Below are 26,296 nucleotides of genomic sequence, written 5' to 3' on the forward strand. Positions count from 1 at the left end.
CCCCCAGAAATGCATCACATGCCAGCTGCCACAAGGTGATTTTTCATGTCTTGTCAAAGAAATCTTTTATTCTATTTGCTCTGCATTAACATGTTACATTTATTGATCAAGGGCCTGTTCGGCAGCCGCAGCAGGGCACTGAGCTCTCCATGCCTACGGGGCTTTGATGTCCCGGTGACATTCGAGCCCGAATAATGCACATACTAAATGGATTTAATGCAGAAATGTGTTTGGGCCTGACAGTTACATTAATAACAGCCCCTCACACTGATAAATATGCAATTGCTACTATTAAGAGTTACCCAATTATGGGGAAAATATTTCTCTACCTTATAAATAAATCCATCAACTGGGGGAAAAAGTTTTAACAATGGTACATTTTCTTAAAAATACTTCTCGAGAAGCAAGGGACCAGCTGTGTGGGGGCCAGAACCCCCTCTCACTCTCCCTTCTGATTGTTTTCATAAGCCTTGCTTTGTCTCAAGAATGAGCGCAGATTCTTTTCCTTCTTCTTCCTCTTAACCTCTTCTCGGTCTTCCATATTGTACCCATCTCTTATTTCTGCATAACCAGAGACAAGGCGGACACCCTGGGGAATGAAAAATGGGTTCTGTGCAAAGTCAAGAGAGGAGTTTAGGGGAGATGGGGGTCACAGCTGATTTTCATAATTATAGGTCTGGGGAAGGAGCCTTTATTTTTTCCAACCCTAAAGAAAACCTGACCATATGTACATATCTCACTTGAAACCCATGTGACTTTGTGGTCCAGTGGTGATGAGGTAGGAAAAAGAAAGACTCAGCCAGGGAGAATTTGTCATTATTCTATTCCTACAATTAAACACAGACACCCAAGCAAAAAGAGGATAATAGCTCCCTTGCATCATTCAGAAATATGGAACAGCAAAAATCACCAACAGTCAGTCCCTGAGACGAAGGAGACTTTTCGGAATGTATGTGAGTGTGAGTCCATGTATACAAGTGAACACACACACACACACACACACACAACCATGTCGTGTCCACTGTTGCCGGGCTGGGGCAGCAAGGCTGAATCATTTTTCCCATGACCGTGACCTTGGACTTAAGCCAAGCTGCACAGCCCAAGTGGAGAAGGAAGGCAGCCTGGGTGCACCCTCTGGGAGCCCTAGCTGCTGGGCCACCTGGGCCTCCTGGGTGTTGCTGCACTAAAATCACCAAAGTACAGACTGTGGAGAAAAAAACGGGAGAAAAGAAAGAGGGACGACACCAGTGTGACTCTGGCTGAGGCCTCGGGTCCTGAGCAGGAACTGGAAACACTGCTACCGCCGTTCCTATTGGCTTTGGGGGATTTAACCGGGCAAAAAGGAAACTTGCTCCCACAGGAAAGCAAACGTTTAGAAGTCATTGCTGTGTCCTTGTGCATAGATAGATAGACAGACAGACAGACAGACAGATAGCAAGTTTGTATCACAAAAGAAGTTTAGAATAACTATAAAGCCAGAGGCAGACCCTGGAACATGTACCCCAGCTTTTGTGGTGGTGGTAGTGGTGGTTTGTGTTTTTTGCCATCAGTGGGCTGGGGCAAGCATCTGGGCTTCCCTGGGCCTCAGTTGCTCCACTGAGTGAAAATGTGAGTTCTAATAGCTTCATTTGGAGAACATTGGAGGACTGCAGTAGAACACATATGGGAAGTGTTCTGCCCAGCCTTGGAAGGAGTAAGGCCTGCATCACGTTAGCTGCTCTCTGCTAATAGGAAAATAAACATAATTGCTGAAATCATTTGTTCAGCTCTCCATGGCTGGACTCCTTAGAGAGAGGACCACTCACATCTCAACATTTACTGCCAAGTGTGCTTTGCCATGAAACCCGTCTAGGAAACCATCCAATAGGAGCTGTCTCCAAAGCATCCAGGGTCCTCGGTGGAACACACAGGCAGGGGAAGAGGGGGGATTCTTTTCATCCCAGATAAACACATTCAGCAAGGCATTTAGCAGCCCTAGCCTCACACACTAAATAGGACCAAACTGCGCAACGGAGAACCTGGAGGCCCAGTGACAGGAAAGTATGGCAGGGTTAAAGGCTCTGACCTTTCTTCCTACCTTGCCCACCCCCACAGCACCAAAGCCACTCTGTGGTAACATAAAGGGCAACATCCCTGACACCTCGACAGCCCACAATCACATCCTCTGAGCCAGCAGCAGGGCAGAGACATGGGTAGAGCTGCAAGGCCTCTGAGCCAGCAGCAGGGAAGAGACATGGGTAGAGCTGCAAGGCCTCTGAGCCAGCAGCAGGGCAGAGACATGGGTAGAGCTGCAAGGCCTCAGCTCGGGTTCCAGGGGAGGAAAATGGTGGCAATGAAAGTAAGAACTGACACTGAGAATTCTGGACGTCTCTCACTCGAGAGACAACTACTGCAGGAAATACTGAGGCAGCATTGGTGAAAGCACTTCCTGTGGGTCATAGGCCGCAGGGTCATCCCTGAGAAAACCAAGCTCAGAAAAACCTGCATTCTGTCACAATTTTCTCTAGCTGCCCACAGCTTCCCAAGCCAGGCTGCCCTCTGTGGTCCAACACCCCACCGTCTGGGCCCAGTGTGTAGAAATCGGGGAAGCCAGGATGACTTGGAGAGGGCATGACAGGAGGAAAGCACCATGGCAACCATGGGGCTGATACCTGCCCGAGCGCTCTTGCCAGTCTAACGCACTCAAACAATTTTCTGTTTCTACAAGTCATGGCAGAGAGTACTGGAAGTGCGGAAACCAGGGTCTTACAGCTAAGGTGTTATATATGATCTGCAGGGGATTGTATGTTTGTGTGATTGCTGGAGACACTTGAATGGTCACTAATACCCTTAGAACAAAAAAATAGTTTTGTGTCCTGTTGTTTTTAACCATATTGCTCAGCTCAGAGCTGGTTTCAACACATGCAGAACATTGTTCAGGATCATAAATAATTTATCAGTGACAGCACACTATAGGGGATTCATAGTTTGTACTTGTTAACACCATCTCACCCAGGGTCATTGTGTGACCCAGGAAAGACCCGGACACCTGGATTTCAGAAATAATTTGTACAAGGCCCTCAGCTATAAAAATACTATTTAACTAGCCAGGCAGTGGTGGTGCATGCCTTTGATCCCAGCACTCGGGAGGCAGAGGTAAGCGGATCTCTGTGAGTTCTAGGCCAGCCTGGGCTACAGAGTGAGTTCCATGAAAGGCTCCAAAGCTACACAGAGAAACCCTGTCTTGAAAAAAAAACAAACAAAGAAAATACTCTTTAACAAAGACCCAGTGCCAACAGAGCTCCATATAAGCTCATCTTCTGGGGAGGGGGGAGGGGAGGGGGTGGTAATAGGTAAAGAATTTGTTACCAGGTCTATTCTTAATTGACAGGGATCCAAAATATATGATACAAATTGGTCTAACCTGTAAGATATGAGAAGCAATTGGTAAACTAAATTATTTGTAACAGTTAGGATAGCTTAGGCTGTGCTGAAATAAAAATTAGCCTCAAGGTCTTACAACATCGATTCCTTCCTCACTTAAAGTCTATTTCCAAAGTCGATCAGCACACTCATTTATGGCTGAAATCTAAGACTTAGATAAGAGGAGAGGGGCGTGGTGGCTTTCTTAGACTCTCTGCCCAGTGGCCACCCAAAGGACACAGAGCAATGCAGACACAGAATGCTGGAAGAGAGGAAGCCCTCAGTGCCTGTGAAGAGTCCCAGCGGCCCCAGAATGCAGTGGGTTGAACCCAGGCTCTGTGCCTCTCTGCTTGCATTGTGTCCGTTGAGATATCACAGTAGCCATGCTTATTGAAGACCTAGTAACTGCCCGGCAATTTAGTAGGGACGTTACACATAATACTTAACAGTTTAGCATACAGACCAAAATCAGTAAAACATGAAGTCAGCAACAGGAGCAGGTCAAGCCAGAGTGGGAGTTGAAGCCAGGGTGGTCTAACCCCAAAGCCATTCACTGCCCATCTTCCCAAGTTAACTGGCCCAGTTCCACCCAACTGTCTATAGCATGGATAAGTGAAGTGTGGTATATCCATCTCTGAAGAAGCTGGGATGGTGTGCCAGATACCCACTTCACAGCATGCAGCCAGGCTATGTGGAGAGGGCAGAGCCACCCAATCTTCCCTGAACTGCGCAAACCCCCAGTCCTTTCCACCTCCTCATGGCAGAAGGCAGGAGAGCAACATGCAACTTCCCATCAGAAATTTTCTTCTAAGCAATTTCTCACCCAGCACATTTATCAGCAATGCTAAATAAGATGCGACTGCAAATAATTTAATTTTTAAAACGTAAGCTTCCCGTTGCCATAGATCAATTAAACTCTCTCACTTTTATTGCCAGATTGACATGGGCATATTTATCACTGTTTACCACAGGAGCTCTGCTCTGCCTGCCATGTTCAACAAGCTAAGCAGGCACCCCTCTGAAACCACTCAGGGCCCTTGGGGAAGCAGAACAGGGCCACAAGGGAGACTCTACCCTGCCTGGGTCAGAATGGGAGAAACTGATCCTAGAGCAATGCATTCGAAAGCTCTCTTTGCCTTGTGCAGATCTAGGAGCCAAGTGGCTAAGACATAAGGTTCTCATCACTAACCTAAAAAGTGAAGGTAGGGCAAAAGGGAGCTCAAGGAAGAATTGGGGATAACAGGCATTCCTAGATTTTATAAGAGGGCAATCTGGCATCTGTACCAAAGCCCTTCCTTGGGAATTTGTTCAAAGTACCTCATCAGAGAGATGCTCATCCATGAATATTGTAAGGGTATTTATAATTGAGTTATTGATAATAGGAAAATTTAGAAGCAACCTAACTGTCCAACACTAATGAATGATGTAAGGTACCATCAAAAATTCTTATATAACGGCCTACTAGATGCTTCCTACCAAGAGTAATGACCTGAGTTTGAGCCCCAGAACTTACATGATGGAAGGAGAGAACAGACTACTAAAAGTTGTTCTCTGACCTCCACAAATACACACACACTCAAAATTAATTAATTAATTAATTAGTGTGAAAATATTTTAATTACTATGCAGTAGTTATCAGAATAAGAAAATGTTTCTAGCACAGTCTGAATGCATGCCTCATTTTAATGGCATCAAAAAAGACCAGGAAGACCACACACCCATAATGCTAAAAATAGTGATCTATAAAATAGATAAGATTATCAGTGACACGAGACAAAAACTGTCTCCTGCTTACCTTCCTGAGTTTTCCAATATCTCTACATATATTACTACTTCTAAGAAAACAAACTTCACAAACCAATCATAAGTATTTCATATATGTAGATGTCAGCATGTGACTGCTAATGCATGCAAATTCAAGATGCGCTATGCCACTCCTCCTGGCTATTTGCCAATTACTCCCCACATGCTCTACTACCATCCCAAGGCAGACAAGAGGACCTGAGCCTGGAAATTATGCCCCAAGAGCTCATCTGGGCCATAGTCCTGTGGCTGACCTGGTTCCATCCATCACAAGAAGAATCAGACGCAGGCTCAAGAGGGCAAAGACAAGGACCTTTGGGCCTTTTGAGGGAAATGGGTTTCATTTGGGTTTCTTCTCTGGCTTCCATTTCCAACACAGAACTTGATAAGACACACAGTGGCTCCACAGACTTTAATCTCCAGAAAGACTCACTGAAACAATGTAACCTGAAATCCACAATGTTATCACTGAGAACTCACCAATTTATTGGACAACTCAAGTGGGAGGAAGATGACTTTGCTATAGTTAATACAGAAGACCATTGAGCTGTAGTAGGAATGGAAGAACACACACCATACCAGCAAGCAAAAGTTCAGAACGTTAAAAATCCATAGTTATCTTTCTGCCAGTATGAATAAGTACCCACAAGAAAATGAACAGAACTTTGTATATACTGTTGTGCATGTATGCATACATGTATTTTTAAGTATAGTTTTGAACACACAATAAAGCAACATCAGGCTGGGTAATAACTAGAGGACCATCCATAGGAGTCTCATATGTGCTAGTCAAGTGCTCGGCCCCTGAGCTGTGTCTATGGCGCACACAGAACTCTTTTCTGAAGGTGATTCACAATGATGAGTGATGTGGATGAGGATGAACAATAAGACAACACAGAAGGATATTCTCACATGCTTGTCTAAAGATTAATGCCTCCTTTTTAATCCTGGCAAGAGTTAAGTTCAAACCTGGCCAGCTGTGAGGAGATGTCCTGGAACAGACCAATAACAAGCCAGGCAATTAAATCAACAAAAATCCCCAGCAAAAGAAAGCCTAAGATCTCATGGATTCACTAGTGAACTCTACCAAAGAGAAGAAGGTTCATATCAACCCTTCTTGGACTGTCTCAAATGACAGGAGACGTAGGAAAACTTCCAAGTGAATCTTACAACACCAGCATTGCCTCTTATACCACAGCTGGACAAAAAAAAAAAGTTGCCAATATTTCTGATAAACTTACATCTGAAAACCCTTAGCAATACCAGAAAGTGGATGCAACAGCACATTAAAGGTCCCACACTACAGGACAGGGCTGGCACAACATACACAAATCAATACTGTCATGGCCCTCATCAAAACAACGGGCGGGGAACATTTCATAGTCACCGCGGATGCAGGGGAAAGCATTCAGCAGAATCCTGTACTCTCTTATAAGAAACTCTCAATAAATCTGGTACAGACTGGATGGACTTCAGTATAATGATGACCTTACACCAGCCCCTCCCTGGAGAGCTACTGGCAGATGATGGCTCCTGGGGAAGGAAGGGGAGTCACTGTCTTCAGTGATACAGCCACTAGCGAGTCTCTCACGCTCCAGTGAATAATTCATACCCGTGCCCATTTGTGGGCATCCTGGTCAAATTCAAAACAAAAACATGCAAATAAAAACAGATACACTGGTAGGAGAGGGGACTTGTTGGGAAAAGAGGGTTGATGGAGGTAGGAGAGGAACAAGAGAGGGTAAGTATGACCAGAACATATCACACATGTACAGAATTGTTGAAAATAAACTATTGCTTTAAGATATAAATTAAAAAGTGAAAGATGACTACAAAAATCTGAGTTAAAATTTATGTTTATTTTTAGCCAGGTGTCATAGCGCTCATCTTTAATCCCAGCACTCGGGAGGCAGAGGCAGGAGGATCTCTGTGAGTTCGAGGCCAGCCTGGTCTACAGAGCGAGACTCTGTCTCAAAAACAAATAAACAAAAGAAAAGATTAATGTTGATTCTTAATTATGTGTTCAAGTATGTGCTTGTGAGTCCAGGTGCCTGCAGGGGCTGGAAGACAGCAGCAGACCCCCTGGAATTGGGATTGCAGACAATTGTGAGTCACTTTGGATGCCAAGAGCTAAAGCCAGGTCCTCTGAAAGAGCAGCAAGGGCTCCTAACTGCTGAACCATCTCTCCAACCCCAAGATCTGAGTTCTTAAACAGATAGTCGAACACAGACTGGCAAGACGGCTCAGCAGGTCAAAATGTGTGCACAAGTCTGACAACCTGAGTTCAGTAGCAAGGACCTACATGGTGGAAGGCGTTATCCTCTGACCTCCACTTTCATGCTGTGATGTAGGCTCTCGCATGCATGTATGCACACACACATACATACACACACCAAATAAATAAATGTGTAAAAAAAAAAAAAAAAAAAAACTTTAAACATTGTTTTTTGGGGAAATTTTTCTTTCCTTTTATTGAACATAGATTTTCCTCGCTGTTGTTCTCACCTAATATATCCTGACTACGGCTTCCCTCCCTCTACTCCTCCCAGTTCCTCCCCACCTCCCTCCCATCCAGGTCCACCTCTTTCTGCCTCCTCTCATTAGAAAGCAAGCAGGCTCCCAAGGAATAACAATAAATAAAATAACATAAAATATAATAAGATAAAAACAAAAACTAGCACATCGAGCCCAAGAGAATTTTTGTTTGTTTGTTTGTTTTTTGTTTTTTCCAGACAGGGTTTCTCTGTGTAGCTTTGCGCCTTTCTTGGAACTCACAGAGATCCACCTGGCTCTGCCTCTCGAGTGCTGGGATTAAAGGCGTGCACCACCACCGCCCAGCCTTTTTTTTTTTTTTTTTTTTTTTTTTTTTTTTTTTTGAGAATTTTTTAAAGGAATGAAAAACTATCCAACCACACAATAAACTTGCCTCTGACAGAAAAGTTTGTTGTGAGGAGTGTGAAGACTTCTAGTGTAAGCCAGTGATGTGATAGTTCACTAACTGTTAGCAGGGGCTGAAAGATGTAAGTAGTTAGTATGCTTTTAAATGTGGCCTCTATCGTATTTGCACAACAGTAGTAAATACAAGATTCTGGAGCCTGGCGCCTGGGAGACTGGGTTTTCAGGAGCTGCGAGGGATCCTTGATTTTTATGTGGTGACCAAAGACAGTCTTATACTTTTAGTGAATGTCACATCATTGAAAAACTGAATCTACAGGTGACCAAGATCCTTTCAAGAGAAAAAATGAAGTCTGTATGTGACAGGCCCCAGAACGCATCACACTGAATGGTGACAAGCTGGGAGGCTCTCCTCACGCATAAGACAAGGATATCCACTCCTGTCACTCTTCTTTCATGTATTTCTAGAAGTCCCAACCAGAGCAATTAGGCAGGAAAAAGAAATAATGAGCCTAAATCAAAAGGACAGAAGGAAAGCTGTCTCCATTTGAACACACAGAAGCCACAGAGAGTCTATCAAAACAAGCTCAGGCCAGTTTCCAGACACAAGACCAACAGAGAAAAGTCAGTTTCATTCTAGACACCAACAACAATCCATAAGGGGATGAACAGACAATCCCAGTTACAATTTAACTGAAAAAAAAAAAAATACTTGGTGATGAATTTAATCGAAGAAGTGAAAATCTACTCACCAAACACTCAAACACTTCTGAAAGAAATTAAAGACAACACAAACAAATGGACACAGTCTGCGTTTATAACGTGACAAGTTGTTAAAGGGACTTTATACTTAGAATGAGTATCAGATCCAATACAATCCCTACCAAAATCCCAACAGCATTTCTCACAAAATCCAGATGATCACAAATAGACAATGGGATCTTGAGCAAAAGGAAGCTAAAACAGACCACCTAATTTCAACATGTGCTGCAGAGATAGTTACTAAAGCAATGCAGTACTGGCATCAGACAAACATACAGAACAATGGAGTGCAGCACAGCACCCAGACAGAAATCCATCCACTCATGGCTAAATGGTCTTCACCAAAGGCACCAAGACCACACCAGGAGACAGGAAGGTCTCCCCAATATGAGACTTAAATTAAGACCTGAAACTGCATGGCTACTAGAATAAAACACAGAGCAATTATTTCTTTTTTAATTTTTTCTATTTTTTTAATTTATAATATAATTATATCATTTCCCCTTTCCCTATCCTCCCTCCAACTCCATGTACCCTCCTTTGCTCTCTCTCAAATTCATAACCTCTTTTTCTTTGTTACATGTGCATATGTATGTATACATGTGATTACTCCTAAATACACAAATACAACCTGTTTGGTCTGTATAATGCTACTTGTATGTAGGTTTTCAGGGCTGATCATTTGGTACTGGGTAACAGTCAGTGTATTCTTCCCTGGGGAAGACAATTTCGCCCACTCTGAGCATTCCTTAGCTGCCTGTAGTTCTTCATCTAGAGTTGAGGCCTCCTAGGCCTCCCCATTCTGTGTTAGCTTGTCTCTTGGTGCTGTCCTTGTTCAGGTCTTGTTTAGGCAGCCGTGTTGGTGAGACTTCAAAGGTGTAGTGCTGTGGGATGTCTTTCTATACACTGTGAATATGTATTGTTCTGATTGGTTGATAATTAAAGCTGCATTGGCCTATGGCAGGGCAGGATGGAGACAGGCGGGAAATCCAAGAGAGACAGTGAGAGGAAAAAGGAGTTGGGGAGATGCCAGCTACTATCCAAGGAACAGCAAGATGCCAGCACACTGGTAACACCATGGCCATGTGGCAACTTATAGATTAACAGAAATGGGTTAAGTTAAAAGAGCTAGCTAGCTAGCAAGAAGCTTGCACCATAGGCCACCCAGTTCATAATTAATATAAGCCTCTGAGTGATTATTTTATAGGTGGTTGCAGGACCACAGGGCCGGGCAGGGCCAGAGAATCTTCCAGCTACATTTCGCCACGCAGACATGGTAGCAAGAATTTCCACCTAAAACCTGAGAAAGATTTTTTTAAAAAGATTCTAAAATGGAGCTAACATCAGCTTCCTAGTTACGTCTCTCAGGCAAGCCATGATGCAAAGATGCCGGGGGGTGTGGGCTTGAACTACAGCATGGTGGATTCCTGCTGCAGTACACAGAGGCATCTATCTCTAAGGCGAGCAGCATGCTGTGTGTCAGATTTAGCTTTTACTAATTAAAAAAAATATTGTTTCTGGGCTACATGCTGCTTAATGAAGGCATAAACGCACTGCCCAATGCTGTCAGTAAAGGTACCTCTGCCATGTTGGGAAACTGAGATGGGTGGAGTCAGCAGCCAAAGCCTCGGCTTCGGTCCTAACCACACTGCAATTTAAAGCAATGATCAGAAAAGGATTATAGAGACACAAAAGACAGATTCACATGGAATAAACCTCTAAATGGTTTACAATGTATATAAAAGGTACATAGGCTTGAGAGAGAAAAGGAAAGAATATAGTCAGTCATAAAAATAAAATAAAGTCTTAAAAAAATAAAATAATATATAAAAAAGCCACAGAGAGTCTGGATTATATTGTCTTTGGAATTTTTCAACTGCAGAAAGACATTTGATTATAAAGGCTGCTAAGTTAAACCAATATATATGTATATATTTTAAAGGTATCTTGACTTCAAAATTTATGTCTAAGGATATGTTGCTTTGGAAAAGAGGTTCTGCTTTTGTTTCCACAGAAGAGGAAAAGCTGTGGATTCCTTCCAGGTTAATATGGTTCCATTAAGGAAGACCACCTGAGAGGTCTCCAAAGGATCCAACATCCAAAACAGCTTCAAGGCAACTGGCTCACAGAATACAGCCTCACAGACTCCTCCAGTCAGGACTTCACCATGATCCTGAAATTTTCTTTGTGTTCCCATAGGACTACCAGTGGCCCCATTCATCAGGAAGTGGCCTAGAAAACTATACCCACATTCTCAAAAAATGGATTATGGATGTTTGTCTTTCTTTAGAGGTTGGTTACAAATTGTTATTGGTCATAGTCAATCTCTTTCTAAAAGAAGAAAGGGGGATATCATATATAAATGTAAGATAGAGATGTGATAGGATAAAAGGGTAGATTATTGAATCTACTTTTAAAGAGCAACAACTTCTTTGAAATACTTTATATTGCTATGGATTTTAGTTTATTGATACAAATTTAAAGTTAACTTTGTTATACTGTATGTATACTTTTGCTCTTATTTAAGGTATTATGTTTATACAACTCATTTAAAATTTTAATATATCATTAAGAAATAAAGATTAATAGTCCTCTATGATAAACTTATAGTCATGTTAGTTAAGTTTTTTAGGTATACAAAGATATATTTCAGTTAGGTAGGTAATCTTCAAACAATTCAAAGACCTAAAGAATTGGCATTTAAAATGTTTTAAAAACTTAGATTTTTCTGGACAGTGAGACACATCTGCTCCTGGCAGCACTGGTTTACTTCACAGAAGAAGATGGGCATCAAAGATACTCCATTTGGAGTTTATCATCTTCTTGGCAAATCTGGTCATTTGGGCAAGAAACTACTCTTGCCTAGACTGCTTGATAATATGTTGTATAAACTGAAATGGTCCATATTTGCAGGATTATAACAAACTGCTGGACAACCAGCTTAAAAGGAAAGGTTTCTTTTAGCTCAAAGCCTTGGAGGTTCTAGTTCATGGTCAACTAGTCCCCCTGCTTTGGGGCATATGGCAAGGTAACATCATGGCAGAAGTGTGCAGCAGAGGAAATCTGTTTATAGCCCCAGTAGCCTAAGACCTCCCATTAAGTTCCACCTCCCAAATGATCCACTACCTCCCAAGAGGTAGTGTCCCTAAGAAATAAGAGTCCCCAAGGCTGGGGACTGGACAATTATCCAAACCATGACAGCATAAATATAGTGCCAGATTTGTATCCAAAATATACAAGTAACTGAACTCAATAACAATAATAGTAACCTTACCTTAAAATAAGTGACAGATCTCAAAAGACATGCAAATATACAAATAAATAAATGTTACCATCACTAAATGTCATGGTTAATCTTGGTTGAACATGGAATCAACTAAAAGATAAACCACTGGGCATATATGTGAAGGATTTTCATGATCAGGTTATTTGAAGTTGAAAGACCAACCCCTTTGGTAACAGCTACATAAAAGGTGGTCCAAGAACACTTCACTTTTTGCCTGCTTGCCTTCACATCTTGCTGTCAAATTCATTAACCCTGTTGGTGAGTTCATGTACCATATTGCTAATGCTGCTGCTAATGCTGCTATATCCCTTTGCTGATGACATAACCCAGCTTCTTTGGGCTCTCAACCTGTAATGAAGACCAGTAGTTCTCCAGAAATCCTACAGGCTTTTGATGCCATGTTGGGACAGCTGAGACATTACTCTCATGGACTGAGATATCAAGCACGAAGACAGCCACTGTTAGGCTACCCAGACTTTATCAAGGTAGTCAATCTAACAAACCCTTTTTTAACATATTTATTCTATCAGATATGTCCCCTCGACTAATATATAATCATCATGAGCACACCAGTGGAAACCATAGTGCAATTTCATAACTCGCCTGTTAGAATAGCTATTGTCATAATGACAAAGTATAACAAGTGCTGGGCAGGGTAAGAAACACAGAGAAGTTGTCCACTCTTGGTGGGGATGTATGTTTTCCACAGTCTAAAGGCTCCTCACAAAAATTAAAAACAGAACTACTGGGTGATATGTAATTCTACTTGTGGGTGTAAAGCTAAAGGAAATGAACTCAGTGTGTTGAAGAGACGCCATCACTCCCAAGCTTATGCTCTACTCAAAACAATTAAGATGCAGAGCAAACCAATTGTCCACTGACAGTTGAGTGGAGTTTAAAATGTAGTATTAATACAAATTCCATAGAATCTTACTCACCTTTAAAAATAAGAACATTCACTACATTGTGAGTGGGACTGAGGGACACTGTGCTCAGTCAAATAAGACAGACACAGAAAGAGATAGGTGCATCTCAACATGGAGTCTGAGAAGTTTAACTCATGGAAGCAAAGAATAAAACAGTGGTTGCCAGGCTGAGACCAGGGAAATCGGGAGATGCTAGTCCAAGAGTAAAAAGATTCAACAATATAAGATGAGTGAGTACCAGTGAATAAATGAAGCTAGACCCTTCGTTCACAACACATACACAGAAGGAAAAAGAATCAACTCAAAATGCATCCAAGGCTTAATCATTGTCCACTGTACTATGTGGTGAGTAGAGTTTATATTGATGGATTATGTACTTGATATTTGCTAAGACAATAGATCTTTAATGTTCTTACCACAAAAAATAGCTCTGTGTGTGTGTGTGTGTGTGTTGAAAGTGAACCATATCACAATGTATATCATATTGCACACCATAAGTACATGCAATTTTAGCTGTCAGATATATCTCAGTATAGCTAGGGGAGAAGCAGGAAATTAACATTAGTGTCTCCATAGGACATCTCTAGATAGAGAACTCAGCACAAAAGTTGAGAAATTGTTAAAAAGAGTGCAGAGCAGAAATAGGAGGCCAAAAGACAGCAATGTGGAGAACTGTGTCCCATTGTTTGCATGCTTGATGCTTTGAAATATTGTGTCACATGGAGGCTTTTAGTATTAAAATTTAAATAAACAGAACCCCTCTCCCCCCAAAGCAAATTATGGTCCAACATAGATTACGGTGATCTTGCAACCTAGGGGAGTGCCAAAGTTTCATTGCTCTGAAACGCATGCACATGCACGCATATGTGCACGATGTCTATAATACATAATAATATTGTATTTGACTTTGGAGAAAAGAGGTGTCCAGAATAGAGCCCAACAGGCTGCCAAGAAGCACAATTGCAAGCAACAAAGCTGAGAGAAGCCAGAGCAGGGGGTCATGGGACAATCAACTAGGGAATGTGGTCTCTACAACCCCATGGACATGGTAGAAGTGGGGGTTGTCTATAGAGAAATTTCTACTGAATAAAGGATACTTAATACTACTTCATTTGGATTTTTAAGGGTTTTTTGAGGGGGAGGGGAGTTGGTTTTGTTTTGTTTTGTTTTTGAGACAGGGTCTCACCATGTAGCTCGGGATAACCTTGAACTTACTTCATAGTCCAGGCAGACCTCAAACTTGCAATTCTTCTGCCTCAGTCTCCCACACTAGGATTATTACAGGTTCAGGCCACCATGCCCAGACTTGTTTGGGTACTTTGTGGGCATTAGATTTTTTTTAATAATCTTTACTGTGGATGATTGATTGATAAATAAAACGCTGATTGGCCAGTAAGATACCAGTAAGCCACGAGCCACGTGGCAACTTATAGATTAATAGAAATGGGTTAATTTAAGATATAAGAACAGCTAGCTAGAATCCTGAGCCATTAGGCCAAACAGTTTAAATAATATAAGCATCTGTGTGTTTATTTTATAAGTGGGCTGCTATAAATCTTTTTATTAATTCTTTGAGAATTTCATACATGCTTGTGGTGTATTTTGATCATACTCCTACTCCCCCTGTTACTTCTGGATCCACCTCCAGCCTCCCACCCCTCCCACACCTACACTTGCTCATGAACCTGGAGCTGCCCAATCCCTCTAGACTGGCTTGCCAGCAAACCCTGAAAATCTCCTGCCTCTGCCTGCACAGTGCTGGGATTCCAGGCAAGTCAGATCCTCAGGCTTTCAAAGCAAGAACCTTCCTGAGTGAGCCATCTCACCAGCACTGACCCCTGAAACCCAGCATACTCGGTCTTCCTGTCATACACCCACATCCTTTAAATGCGAGCTGTCAACCTCCTATTCCTTCTGTCTCTGTTCTCCTGCTCTAAATCTTCTCTTTTAAAGAACAGGTAGTTTAGCAACTAAAACATCTTGGATTTTTATGTGACTGAAGGCAAGGTATACTGGTTCCTGTGTAAGCTTAAGAGAAATAATGCCACCCCCTTCACACACATACCCAATTAGGTAAGTAACAAGGGTCAAAGGTGATTGAATCCAAGATACCCAGTGCATGGGCTACCAGTTTCTCTCCCCTTTGGTCTGGAACTCTCTCCACTTTAACCAACTCTTGAACATACACTGTCCATGAGTCTTGGGTCTCATCCTTCCTTCCTGGACCCCTGCTCTACCTCAGACCCAGCCAGCACAGAGCTCACACAGAGTACAACACAGATAACATCAGGGTCCTGAGCAGCTAACAGGTCTCTACCACAGACAGCTCTTTCCTCTTCACAAAGGAAAATGCCATCCTTCACTGCTCTCCCTAGCCCACTTTACACATCTCGTGTCCCTAAACTTCCCCACATCCAGGGCACATCCTTTCCTATAAGAACTATTTCTCAACCTCACCCCTCAGAGCCGAGTTCCTCTCCATGCCTCTCTGGAACCAGCATCCTCTCAGCTACAGGTAGGCAGGGCTCAGGCATACAAAGACAGTTGTTTCCTCAGACATAACAGTTCTCATTCCCATGATCTGTGCCCACTGACACCCTCCTTCACAGGGCCCAAGTCTCTTCGGACTTACCTCTAGGTTTCTACCAGACATTCCCAAGGCAACTACAGCCGCCAAGCCATGAGGCCATGAACCACCAGAGGTCACCCACCCAGGCCAAACTCAGAACATTGTGGCAGGCATGACTTCTTGCCTGTGTTCAGGCAGAGGAGTTATGGAAGGTGTAAATGTCTTAGACCCAGTTCACTCCAGGTTGGCCACTCTGCCCTCCCTCTGACACTGGGGCCACGAAGCACCATGGATTTCTCTAGAGGCAGAAATTATGTTTTTTTTCCTTTTTTTTTTTTTTTTTTTTTTTTTTTTTTTTTTTTTTTGGAGCTGAGGATCAAACCTGGAGCCTTGCGCTTGCCAGGCAAGTGCTCTACCACTGAGCTAAGTCCCCAACCCCAGCAATTATGTTTAACCACCTTTTGTACTGACATTGCAGTGCTGAGGTTTCCACATCTGCCCAATGGCTCAGAGCCCTCGGGAGTCAGGGAGCACATGCTCAGGGGCACATTTTCCCCATCACCCTCAAGACACCCCTTTTCTACCATGCAGCTCAGTGTAGACCATGCTGGCTCCTAGGCACTCACTAGATGATGATATTGGCTTAACTGCTGAGAGCCAGTTCCCTGAGTGTTACTCATTTTCCCCAAAATTCATCATTCCAAAGTATCCCCACAAAGATTCTAAGGCCTAAAAGCAGGGACATACCTGGGTCTTGGAATGATGCTCAGGTACCCAAGAAGAGGGCAGGATAATACTCAAGAACACCACTTAGAGGACAGCTAAATGCAGCCAGCTCAGGAGCAAAAGCTGCCTTCCTGACCCCTGTCCACCTGTCCCACCAATACCTACTGTCCAAATGTCTCCAACTTTCATCCACTAAGCCCATCTACCAGCCTAAGTCACAGGAAGAAAGGAAATGCCTACCTGCTATCCTCCACTGGACTGCCATACAAGACCACACTTACCTTGGGCCAAGACTCAAAGAGTTGCTAGAAATCCCCTCCCCTCCCAACCTCACCACATCAACAGTAGTCCTTGGAGAGAGAGCATCCTCATGAATATTGAAAACACACATACCCTATCTGTAATTCAGTACATTCTGTGAGGGACAGTCATTCTCAAAAAGCAAAGCTCAACACCCCTAAAACACTCATGGTGCCATCTCATTCCTTCCCCAAAAGGATTCAGACTCATGAACATAGGCATCCACAGGAAAGGGAAAGAACAAAGGAAAAAGTGGGAAAGCCTCCCATGGTCATGAAGTGAACCATGCTCAAAAACTCCGACCCTCTGAGGCTGCACTTACTAGAAGGCTAGCCAATGAGTCACCTGAAACAGCGCCAGACTTTCGGATGTGGGTCCATGTTGCTCCAGACCCTGCACAGAGCTGGGACCTGTGACTTGCATCTGCCAGCACAAGGTCCTGGAGGGACCTGGGTGGCCCAGGCCTGGCCTGCATCTCTCAAAGGTTACATACCTCAACAGATTGAAGCTCAAATCAAGCCTCTTTGCAAAATGTCCATAGTCCCTGCCGAGCTGCTCTGGGATTTCTCTGCAGTCCTGGCCTATATAAGACACCTGTATAGTAAATGTAACAGAAATAGAAATTACCCAGCTGCTCACAACCCCGAGCTACAGATCGCACAATTGCTTCCACAACTTTAAGGGCTGGCTCCCCAAAACAAAAAGGTTACGCTGTGTGTGGAGCGTTTACCCACCAACCCCACAGCTCCCCAGAGTTTTCTTGAGTGTGAGTAGCAGGAAATATTAGAGAAAAGGATTCATATTGCAGAGATAAACAGATAGAAAATAAAGGGTAGCCTCGAGAGGACCTGGAACCTTTTCCAATGGGCCCTGACTGTCTCGGTCCCAGGGTATTTATAGAGACGCCAGGGGGTGGAGCAAAAGACCTCCTCCCCCAGCACAGCCAAGTGCAGACCATCTCAGACACCTGCACTCAGGCCCGTGGCCCTAACCATCCTCTATGCGGACCTGCTGGGTAAAGCCACGAGGAACCCAAAAATGGGCTCCCACAACTGTGCCTATTCCCCCAAGATTTTACGGACCCTGCCAACAGCTCCCCTTTCCTGGCACAATTAGCATGATGGAGACATAGTGTGGCATGATAGAAATTAGGTTAAAATTGGCTAAGATGCAGGTGCCCAAAAGAAACCCAACGTCAGAGCATATGGAGATAACCACAACTGTCAGCCATCCACCCTGACCTTTGTGACAGTTGCCCATCTGTTCTCTCCCTCTCCCAACCACTCCATAATATACTGGTCCTCTACCCAGCATGCCTCAACCTTTCCTCCAACTTCAGGAACAATCGCTAAAGTCACAATGGAAAGTGGCCCACCTTCTGATGCTGCCACAAAATCTAATCTATAAAGCTCATACTTGACTGTACAATCAAGTTATTTTAAAAAAGAATCTCAAATCACACTGAAAGTAAGTTCATGGTTTTGTGTTTCCTTGCATTCACAGCTCAGTCATAGCACGCAGCCCTTGGGCCACAGGCTGGACACCTACACCTCTGGACCCCCAAGGTACTAAAACAATCAGGGCTGGGCAAGGAAATCCCCCCAGACCATCAATCCCATCCTATTACCACTATGTGTAAAATGCCCAGCATACTCCCAACTGAGCTGGTGGCAAGGTAAAGGGTGGCATGTAGCCAGAGTCTCTGAGGTTCTTCCATCAAGAAGACATGTGTTTGTTTAATGTGTGTACCCTGTAACTGAAGTTATGGATGGCCATCAGCCTCCACGTGGGTGCTAGGAGCTGAACTCCCATCTTCTGCAAGAGCAGCAAGCACTCTACTACCAACATCTCTCCACCTCCCTTTTCCTTCTTTTTAAATTTTTATTAATCTTTTGAGAATTTCATGCAATTATATTTTGATCCTATTCACCCCAACACCTCCCAGGTATACCCCAAGGTTCCACCTCCTCAGAACTTTATATTTTGACTTATTTGTGTTGACCATATACTTCCAGATGTGTCACAACACACTGAGGATGGTTGGCCTACCAGTGACCACATCTTAAAGGAAACTGACTCTTCCTCCCCCAGAAGCCATCAACTGTCCATAGTTCCTCAGTTAAGGATGCTGGCTCCTGAGCTTCCCCCTCCATGATGGAATGTTGAATGACTTGGTCTTGTTCAGGTCTTGTGAGGGCAACCACAGTTGCTGTAAGCTCATGGGTATGATGGTCCTATCATGTCCAGAGAACACTGTTTCACTCCAGTCTTCCCTGTCTCCAGCTCTTACAGTCTTCCTAACCCCACTTCCTTAGGGGTCCCTGATGGTGGGGGCAGGGAGAAGGAGGAAGAGTGGTGTGGATGTCCCATTTTAGTCCTCAATGACACTCTGCACTTTGAACAGTTATAAGTTCCTTCATTAACCACCTTCAACTACACACACACAAAAAAAAAAAAATTCTCTGACATCTGAGAGCTCCACTAATCTATGGGCATAGCAATATGAACTCAGAGGGTCATTTGATAGTCTGTTCACTTAGCAGAATAACAATAGTGGGTTCATCCCCAGGTTCTCACCAACCTTGGGTTCTTGGTCAGATTTACAGTACCAAGCCTGAGTTTCCTCCTGTGGAACAGGCCTTAAGTCCAGTGATTGGTTACCCCGATAATGTTCATGCCACCATTGTACCTAAGGGCATATCTTGCCATTCTGGTCATTACTGCACTCACATCAGGATAGGACTATCTTGATGGCATTTTCCCCAGCAGCATACATGGCACCCTCCAGCCAGAAAGCTTTTGTGAGCCTTTTGCCTCTTTCAGCACTCTTTTTATTTGTATCTTATTGATATAATCATTTTAAGCATCTCATGTGTATTTCCAAATATTAAAAGGCCTAGCTGAAATTCAATCCTAGAACTTTTGAGAAGACTTTCAGGGGCCCTTCTCTCTACTCTAACCACCCAGTTTGGGGAGTCCATGTTAGGACTGCAGGCTGCAGGCAGAAAAGCATGCATCACAGATGACCAAGAGGTACACAGACATAAAACATTACTGAACTATGCTGCCTTCAAACACCAGGTAGAAACCTGGTGCTTTGTAGCTATAACACTGATCCTGTCTTCCTACAGACCTACCTTCGATGCAGACAGACAAAGATGTCTTGGGATGACTGACAAATCTCCAAAGCACTGTTTCTTAACAGGGAAGAAAATATGGTGGTCATCAGACATCCTCGGATATTGGGCTGGGCCTTATGGATGACAGACACCCAACCTTCTCTGAACTGCAAAGCAATGTCACAGCACCCCAGCACCCTCCTTTTCTCAAGCCATCGATCACGCCTTCTCCCACATGGTGACAAACTGCTGACAACATAATGTCTCAAAATTTCTATCTTCCCAGTCACTGTCCCTCAGTCACTTCATTCCAGGAAGAGAGACAGCAGGAGAAGAAGAGATAGAAAAAAATAGCTAACCCTGCTGGGTGGTGACATCACACACCTATAATCCCAGCACTTGGGAGGCAAAGCAGTTGCCTGGGCAACTGAGTATGTTCAAAGCCTAGCCATGTTTTGTACACCTCTAAAAGATGGCCTCAACAAAATAATTTTGAATTGTTTAGCATGTATTCTCTCTCTCTCTCTCTCTCTCTCTCTCTCTCTCTCTCTCTCTCTCTCTCTCGTGTGTGTGTGTGTGTGTGTGTGTGTGTGTGTGTGTGTGTGTGTGTACACTTGTGTGCCATGGTACACCCATGGTAGATAGAAAGCAACTCGAAGTTCTCTCCTTCCACCATGTAGGTCCCAGGATGAAAATCAGGCTTAATGGCAATTGCTTTTACCCACTGAATTAACAGCCCAATAAAATAATTTTTACTCATATTGATATGATAAATATCATATGTGATATTGAATATGATGATAATAAAGGGATCTCACATCAATCCTCAGTCTTCCCCTTTCTATATTAGATCTATTCCTTTCACAGCATTGAGAGCTATAAAGTAAGTTCTGCCTCTAAGCTGAGGTAGAAATCACACACCAAGGAAAGATGGGAACTATAAGGTCCCAATCAACTTAAGGGCTTGGTCTCAATCTGTAACATGTTCTATAAATTCACATTAACCCTCCAGGTCCATGAGGACCCAGGTTTGCGATCACAGAAGCTCTGCCCCAGGGAACAAGTTCTGGATCCATTTGAGCACCAGTGTTGCTATCTACTAGCTGCTTCCCTGGATAAGTCACAATGTCCTGGAAACTGTTTCCTCTTTTGTTTCCTTCACTTAGAGAGTTGCATGTAGCCCAGGCTGGCCTGGAGCTTACCATGTAGCTGAGGATGACCTTCAGCTTCTGCTCCTCCTGCTAGGTTTATGCTGGGGATCAAACCCAGTACTCTGTGCATGCTAGGCAGACAAGCACTCTACCAGCTGAGTGATCCTCAGGCCCTGCTTCCTCTTTTTTGAACTTACCAAGTACTGTCACCAACTTCCACCAAAAGGAGTTACAATAGCACAATAACTTTTTGTTTGTTTGGGGTTTTTTTGCTTTTCAAGACAGGGTTTCTCTGTGTAAAGTTGGTGCCTGTCCTGGATCTCGCTCTGTAGACCAGGCTGGCCTTGAACTCACAGAGATCTGCCTGGCTCTGCCTCCCGAGGGCTGGGATTAAAGGCCTGTGCCACCACCACCCAGCGCACAATAACATTTAATAAATGCCATGTGACTCGCACCTTTGTATCCTCACAAAACAGCCTTTAGAATCAGGCAGCATCGTCACCATCACACTTGTATAACAGGAATAAAATAACAGATGAAAGGCACTGTCTCTGCTGTGGAGAGGTCACCCAATCGGTAGCTGTTGTTTCAGGCCAGCATCCCCATGGAGAAGATTGGTTATTCTCATTATCTCTTGAGCCTAAGATTTCAGTGCCCAAATTTCAAGTTTGCATTTATGTCTGTATTTGAATCCATGCCACACACTGTTGCTGTCATACATTAATGGAAAAAAGGAAGCTGTAATGTTGAATATAAATGAAGCATTCAAGCCAAGAAAAGCCAAACAAGGTCAGGCCCGTGATGAATAAAAAGACTTTACAGAGAAAAATGATGGGGACAGTACCAACCTTCCCACTTACATGTCAGCCACTGGCCCGTGGTGGCCCCAGAAGCGGCAATATAGCATCAAACAAATGTCACCTGCCATCTCTATAAACTGTTTTTATTCTTACTGAAATCTTTTCTTTGTACTCAAACCATCCCTTTAGTTAGGATGTATAATTCTCTAAATATTGAAAGAGTTGCATCCAATTTTATATGCGGATATTTCAGTTACATTATAATGAAAATGACAAGCAACCCCTTGAGCTTCTCAGAAGTTTTTCCCCTTTAAGAGGGATCAGGATGTGGTGGCTCAACAGTGACAAGTAGGGGCTGGAGAGATAGCTCAGAGGTTAAGAGCATTGGCTGCTGATCCAGAGGACCTGGGTTCAATTCCCAGTAACCACATGGTGGCTTACAACCATCTGTAGTAAGATCTGATGCCCCCTTCTAGCCTGCAGGCATACATGCAGACAAGACCCTGTATACACAGGGTTTCTCTGTATAGCTTTTTTGCCTTTTTTCTGGAACTCACTTGGTAGCCCAGGCTGGCCTCAAACTCACAGAGATCCGCCTGGCTCTGCCTCCCTAGTGCTAGGATTAAAGGCTTGCGCTGCCGCCACCACCACCCAGCATAAATCTTTAAAAAAAAAAAAAAAAAAAAAAAAAAAAAAAACAGTGAAGAGTACTCACTGCTCTTCCAGAGGACTCAAGTTCTGTCCCCAGCACCCATGTCTGGCAGCTCACAACCACCTGCAACGCCGGCTCCAGGAAGTCTGTCTTAATCTGTTTTACATTGTTGTGCTAAAGACCACTAACCAAAAGCAACTCATGGAGAAAAGGATTTATTTGGATGGCATATTCCAGGTCACAGTCCACTGAGGAAAGGCAAAGCAAGGACTCCAGGAAGGAATCTGGAAAGAGAAACTGAAGCAAAGATCAAGGAGGAACTCCAATTATTAGCTTGCACCCCATGGCTTGCCTACAGGTCAGTCTGATGGGGACATTGTCTCGGTTGAGGTTTCCTCTTCTCAGATGACTCTAGCCCATATCAAGTTGCCAAAAACCTAACCAACACAAAATATGACGCACTCTCTGGCTTTCTTGGGCACCCACACACACTACTCACAGACACACAAATGCACACAAGTAAAAGTAAATCCTTTTTAAAGTTGTTGGTTTTGTTTTGTTTGTTTGTTTGTTTGTTTGTTTGTTTTTTAAAGAAGAATCTACGGCTGGAAATGTAGCCCAATGGTTGCATGCTTGCCTAGCATGCAGAAGTGCTGGCCTGGAGCCCCAGCACAAAAACAAATAATTATTAAGTAATTAATTAATTAAGAAGAGAACAGAATAGAGGTTTATTGAAGTGTTAACTGACAGGAGGTACAGATGCTAAAAGGAATACCTTCTAATGTCCTATAACACACAGTAGCATGGGTAATGACCATTGTGCATTTTGTGTTTCAAAACAGCCAGCAGAAAGGACTGACAGTCCCTAGCACAAGCAAGGAAATGGTAAGTATTTACTATAATAGATATACCAATCCCATTCTTTTGATCATTACACACTATATACATGTATTGAAACATTATATTGCACCCTGTTGAATAGGCGGGGTTTCTGTTTTCGTTTTAGAAGGAACTGTCTGTCAGATTCGCGCACATTCAAGATGCTGTGTCTCACAGTGGGTGCTGCTATAAACTGTGTGGAGCAAATGCTAGCAAATGCGCTAGCCCCAGAGTCAGCCCCCACGCTCACTATCCAAATGGTGTGTGAGAGATGCCCCTGAACCCTTCCAGCTCCTCCCAGGAGTTTATCTTGAAATACTGGGCAGGGCTCAAAATGTCTCACCCACAAGTCAGCAGATGCCCCTGAGTCCTGTGCAGAAGGACAAGATAAGAAAAAGGAAGTCTGGGGAGCTTTAACCTCACTGCCAAGTTCTCCAGGAACTTGAAAGAAACTACACACAGAGAATTTCTGGGACTGTAAATACAGAGACCACAGTATACATGAGGGGACCCTGCTTTTTAGGCAGACACGCACAGGGGCAGACCCCCTACACACACACACACACACACACACACACACACACACACACACACACACACACACCTCTTTCTAAGCAGTCAAACTCACTCCCAGAAGTCCCCTTTCCCTTGCTCAGAAAAAGATGCTCATTTTTAGCCACTTAGCACAGGTTCCTTAACTCTGGATTTGTGCCTGTCTGAGGCAAAACTGTCAATAGAGGCAGCAGAGAGCAGGGAACACAGCTCATTTCCTTCAATGCCTCAAGAGTGCCTGGCGCACAGTAGTCACTCAATAATGTTGAGGAAGATACCAGACTCCTGAAAAGGGGAATACAGTCCTTTGGTGGGGTGCATACAGCTGGCCTTCCTTGTGTTGCGCATGTGTGAAATCTTTAGGCCTCTAGGAAGAATTCCCTAATCATAAGGGAGAACTTTCACATCTCATAACTGTTTCCCTAGGGCGGAGAAGAACTTTGCAAAGTGAGAGAGATGACTTCATGAGGGAGAAGGGAAGCAAAAGAGAAACCTTTTAGCACCAGAGACAGGGCCACTGCTCTGCCTCATGAGGGTCACTCCAAACCCTGGAGACCTCACTTAGAAAGCAGGTAAGACTAGATGTCTACCATCTGGTGTTGTCAGGCCCTAGTGACACCTCTTCAAGAAACCAGAAACCAAGTAAAACTGTAGAGAACCCTGGGCCTCCACATGCCTTGGAAAAGAAGATCGCTCTGGTAGCAGAGCTCAGGCCAGCACCCGGCCAGAGGACACATTGTAGCTTTCATTTGGTGCCCCTGTGTACTTTGCTGTCCTGGCCCCCTTCCTGCATGGGAATGTATCCATCCATTTGCTTTACAGTACACTTGTTGGAGTATCAACTGCTAAACGGTGGCCTATTAAAACATTTTCTTGCACAACAAAAATTCTTTTAAAACCTGGATTGTGAAAGAAAAAAACTGAAACACTTTTGGTGGACCCTGAAAAATACGAGCCACCATACTGGGTCTCAAGGAGAAGTTAGTCCCTAAGTATCGATCAGTGTGACTCTAGGAACAGAGGAAGGCAGGGATCTGGGCTGCTTACCACACCGGCAGGGAGTGTGCCAGGATCAAAAGAAGGGTCTGACCTCTTCAACCTAGAGCAAATGTGGGCACTTGGCAGGCATCACCTGCACACAGCCACTTCCCAGGATAAGAGAGCCCACGTTAAGACTTGGAGAACTGGACCCCCGCTGTCCCTCCCATCCCCAACTGGGCCCCGGGACTGGATGGGGCTGGCTCAGACCGACTTACTTGAGTTCCACTGACCACGAGCCCAGCCATGGTGGCGGGGACACGGCGGGCGGGCTGCACTGAGCACGGCGGGCGGCGCAGTTCCGCACTGGGTGGTCAGCTGACCGGCGGAAGCCCTGGGCGCCCGGCAGCCACCGAGAACTGCGCGCAGCTGGGCTGCAGCGGCTCGCTTGGCTCGACCCACCCGGGTGCACGTGAACCTCGGCCGCCAGGCAGCTCGCAACAGGTGGCCCGCTGCGGGGCACCTAACATGGGGACCCCTCGCGACTACTCCTCTCCCCTGCCCTGTTCCTGCCCGGTTCTCTCCCATCCCCGGCGGCCCCTGCACCCCAAGAAGGGCCCCTCTAGAACCCGATGCCCAGAACTTTATTGCATTCATTAGACTCAGGCTTCGGGGTGAAGAGGGTCTCCATCATGGGCGTGCGGTCAGAGACGTTTGTTCCTGGCTTGGAACTGGGCCTTCCCAGAATTTCACAACCACCTCCATTACGCAACTGCTCTAAACTGCTAGAAGGAGGGGCCTCTTCACCCAAGTCCCCTCTACAGCTTTGTCGGGGAAGGTGGTAAGGGAAGGGGAAAGGGGCTCCCGGTAGGATGGAGTTTCCATTTGTAAGAGGGAAAGCGAAGGAAAGTTGAATTTCTCCTTAAACTGCCAGCTAGTCAAACCAACCCCTACTCTTCCCACATGGCCTCACCATGTACCCCCCCCCACAGCACACCAACCTTTGAGAGTGATGAACAGTAATTACAGCAAGGGGCGGGGACATTGGTAATGTCTCCAAATTTCAGGATCCTCTTATTCTTCTCCTCCAAGGGAAAAGACACTTGTGAAAAGTAACGCTATTAATTCGGTATGTGGCTGCTCTCAGCATGCCACCCGCGCGCGCGCGCGCGCGCACACACACACACACACACACACACACACACACACGCACGCACGGACACGCACGGACACGCACAGACACACACATACACACACACACACAACTTCCCCCTCTAAAAGTGGCCACTGCCACTCCCTGAGCAGGAAATTCAACACAGAACAGGTAGCCCCGGGAACCTTCTCCGGGCCTCCTCTTGCCTTCCCACCTCCATCCTCAGGATATGAGTCCTCACTTATAAGGGTTGAGGCTGATCCTCCTATAACAAAGGACACCTTAGCCTGGAATCTCAGCACTGGGAGGTTGGAAGTTGGAGGCCAGCCTGGGCTACATAGCA

The 26,296-nt window shown here is 44.5% G+C and overlaps 1 protein-coding gene across 1 annotated transcript in view; it reads right to left on the reverse strand.

Annotated features, from left to right (window-relative positions):
• The window catches only part of Lrmda (leucine rich melanocyte differentiation associated), a 1,020,626-nt gene extending 995,348 nt beyond the window's left edge, over positions 1 to 25,278 (reverse strand). Inside the window, exons 1-2 of the mRNA XM_036199534.1 lie at positions 25,079 to 25,278; positions 17,163 to 17,263 (exon numbers count right to left, since the gene is read on the reverse strand). Of these exons, the coding sequence (XP_036055427.1) occupies positions 17,163 to 17,263; positions 25,079 to 25,108 (131 nt within the window). The 5' untranslated portion in view covers positions 25,109 to 25,278. The remainder of the gene's footprint in view (positions 1 to 17,162; positions 17,264 to 25,078) is intronic.
• Positions 25,279 to 26,296: the final 1,018 nt, after the last annotated feature.

Source organism: Onychomys torridus, chromosome 9 (assembly GCF_903995425.1).
Source record: "Onychomys torridus chromosome 9, mOncTor1.1, whole genome shotgun sequence".
NCBI classification, from domain to species: Eukaryota; Metazoa; Chordata; class Mammalia; order Rodentia; family Cricetidae; genus Onychomys; species Onychomys torridus.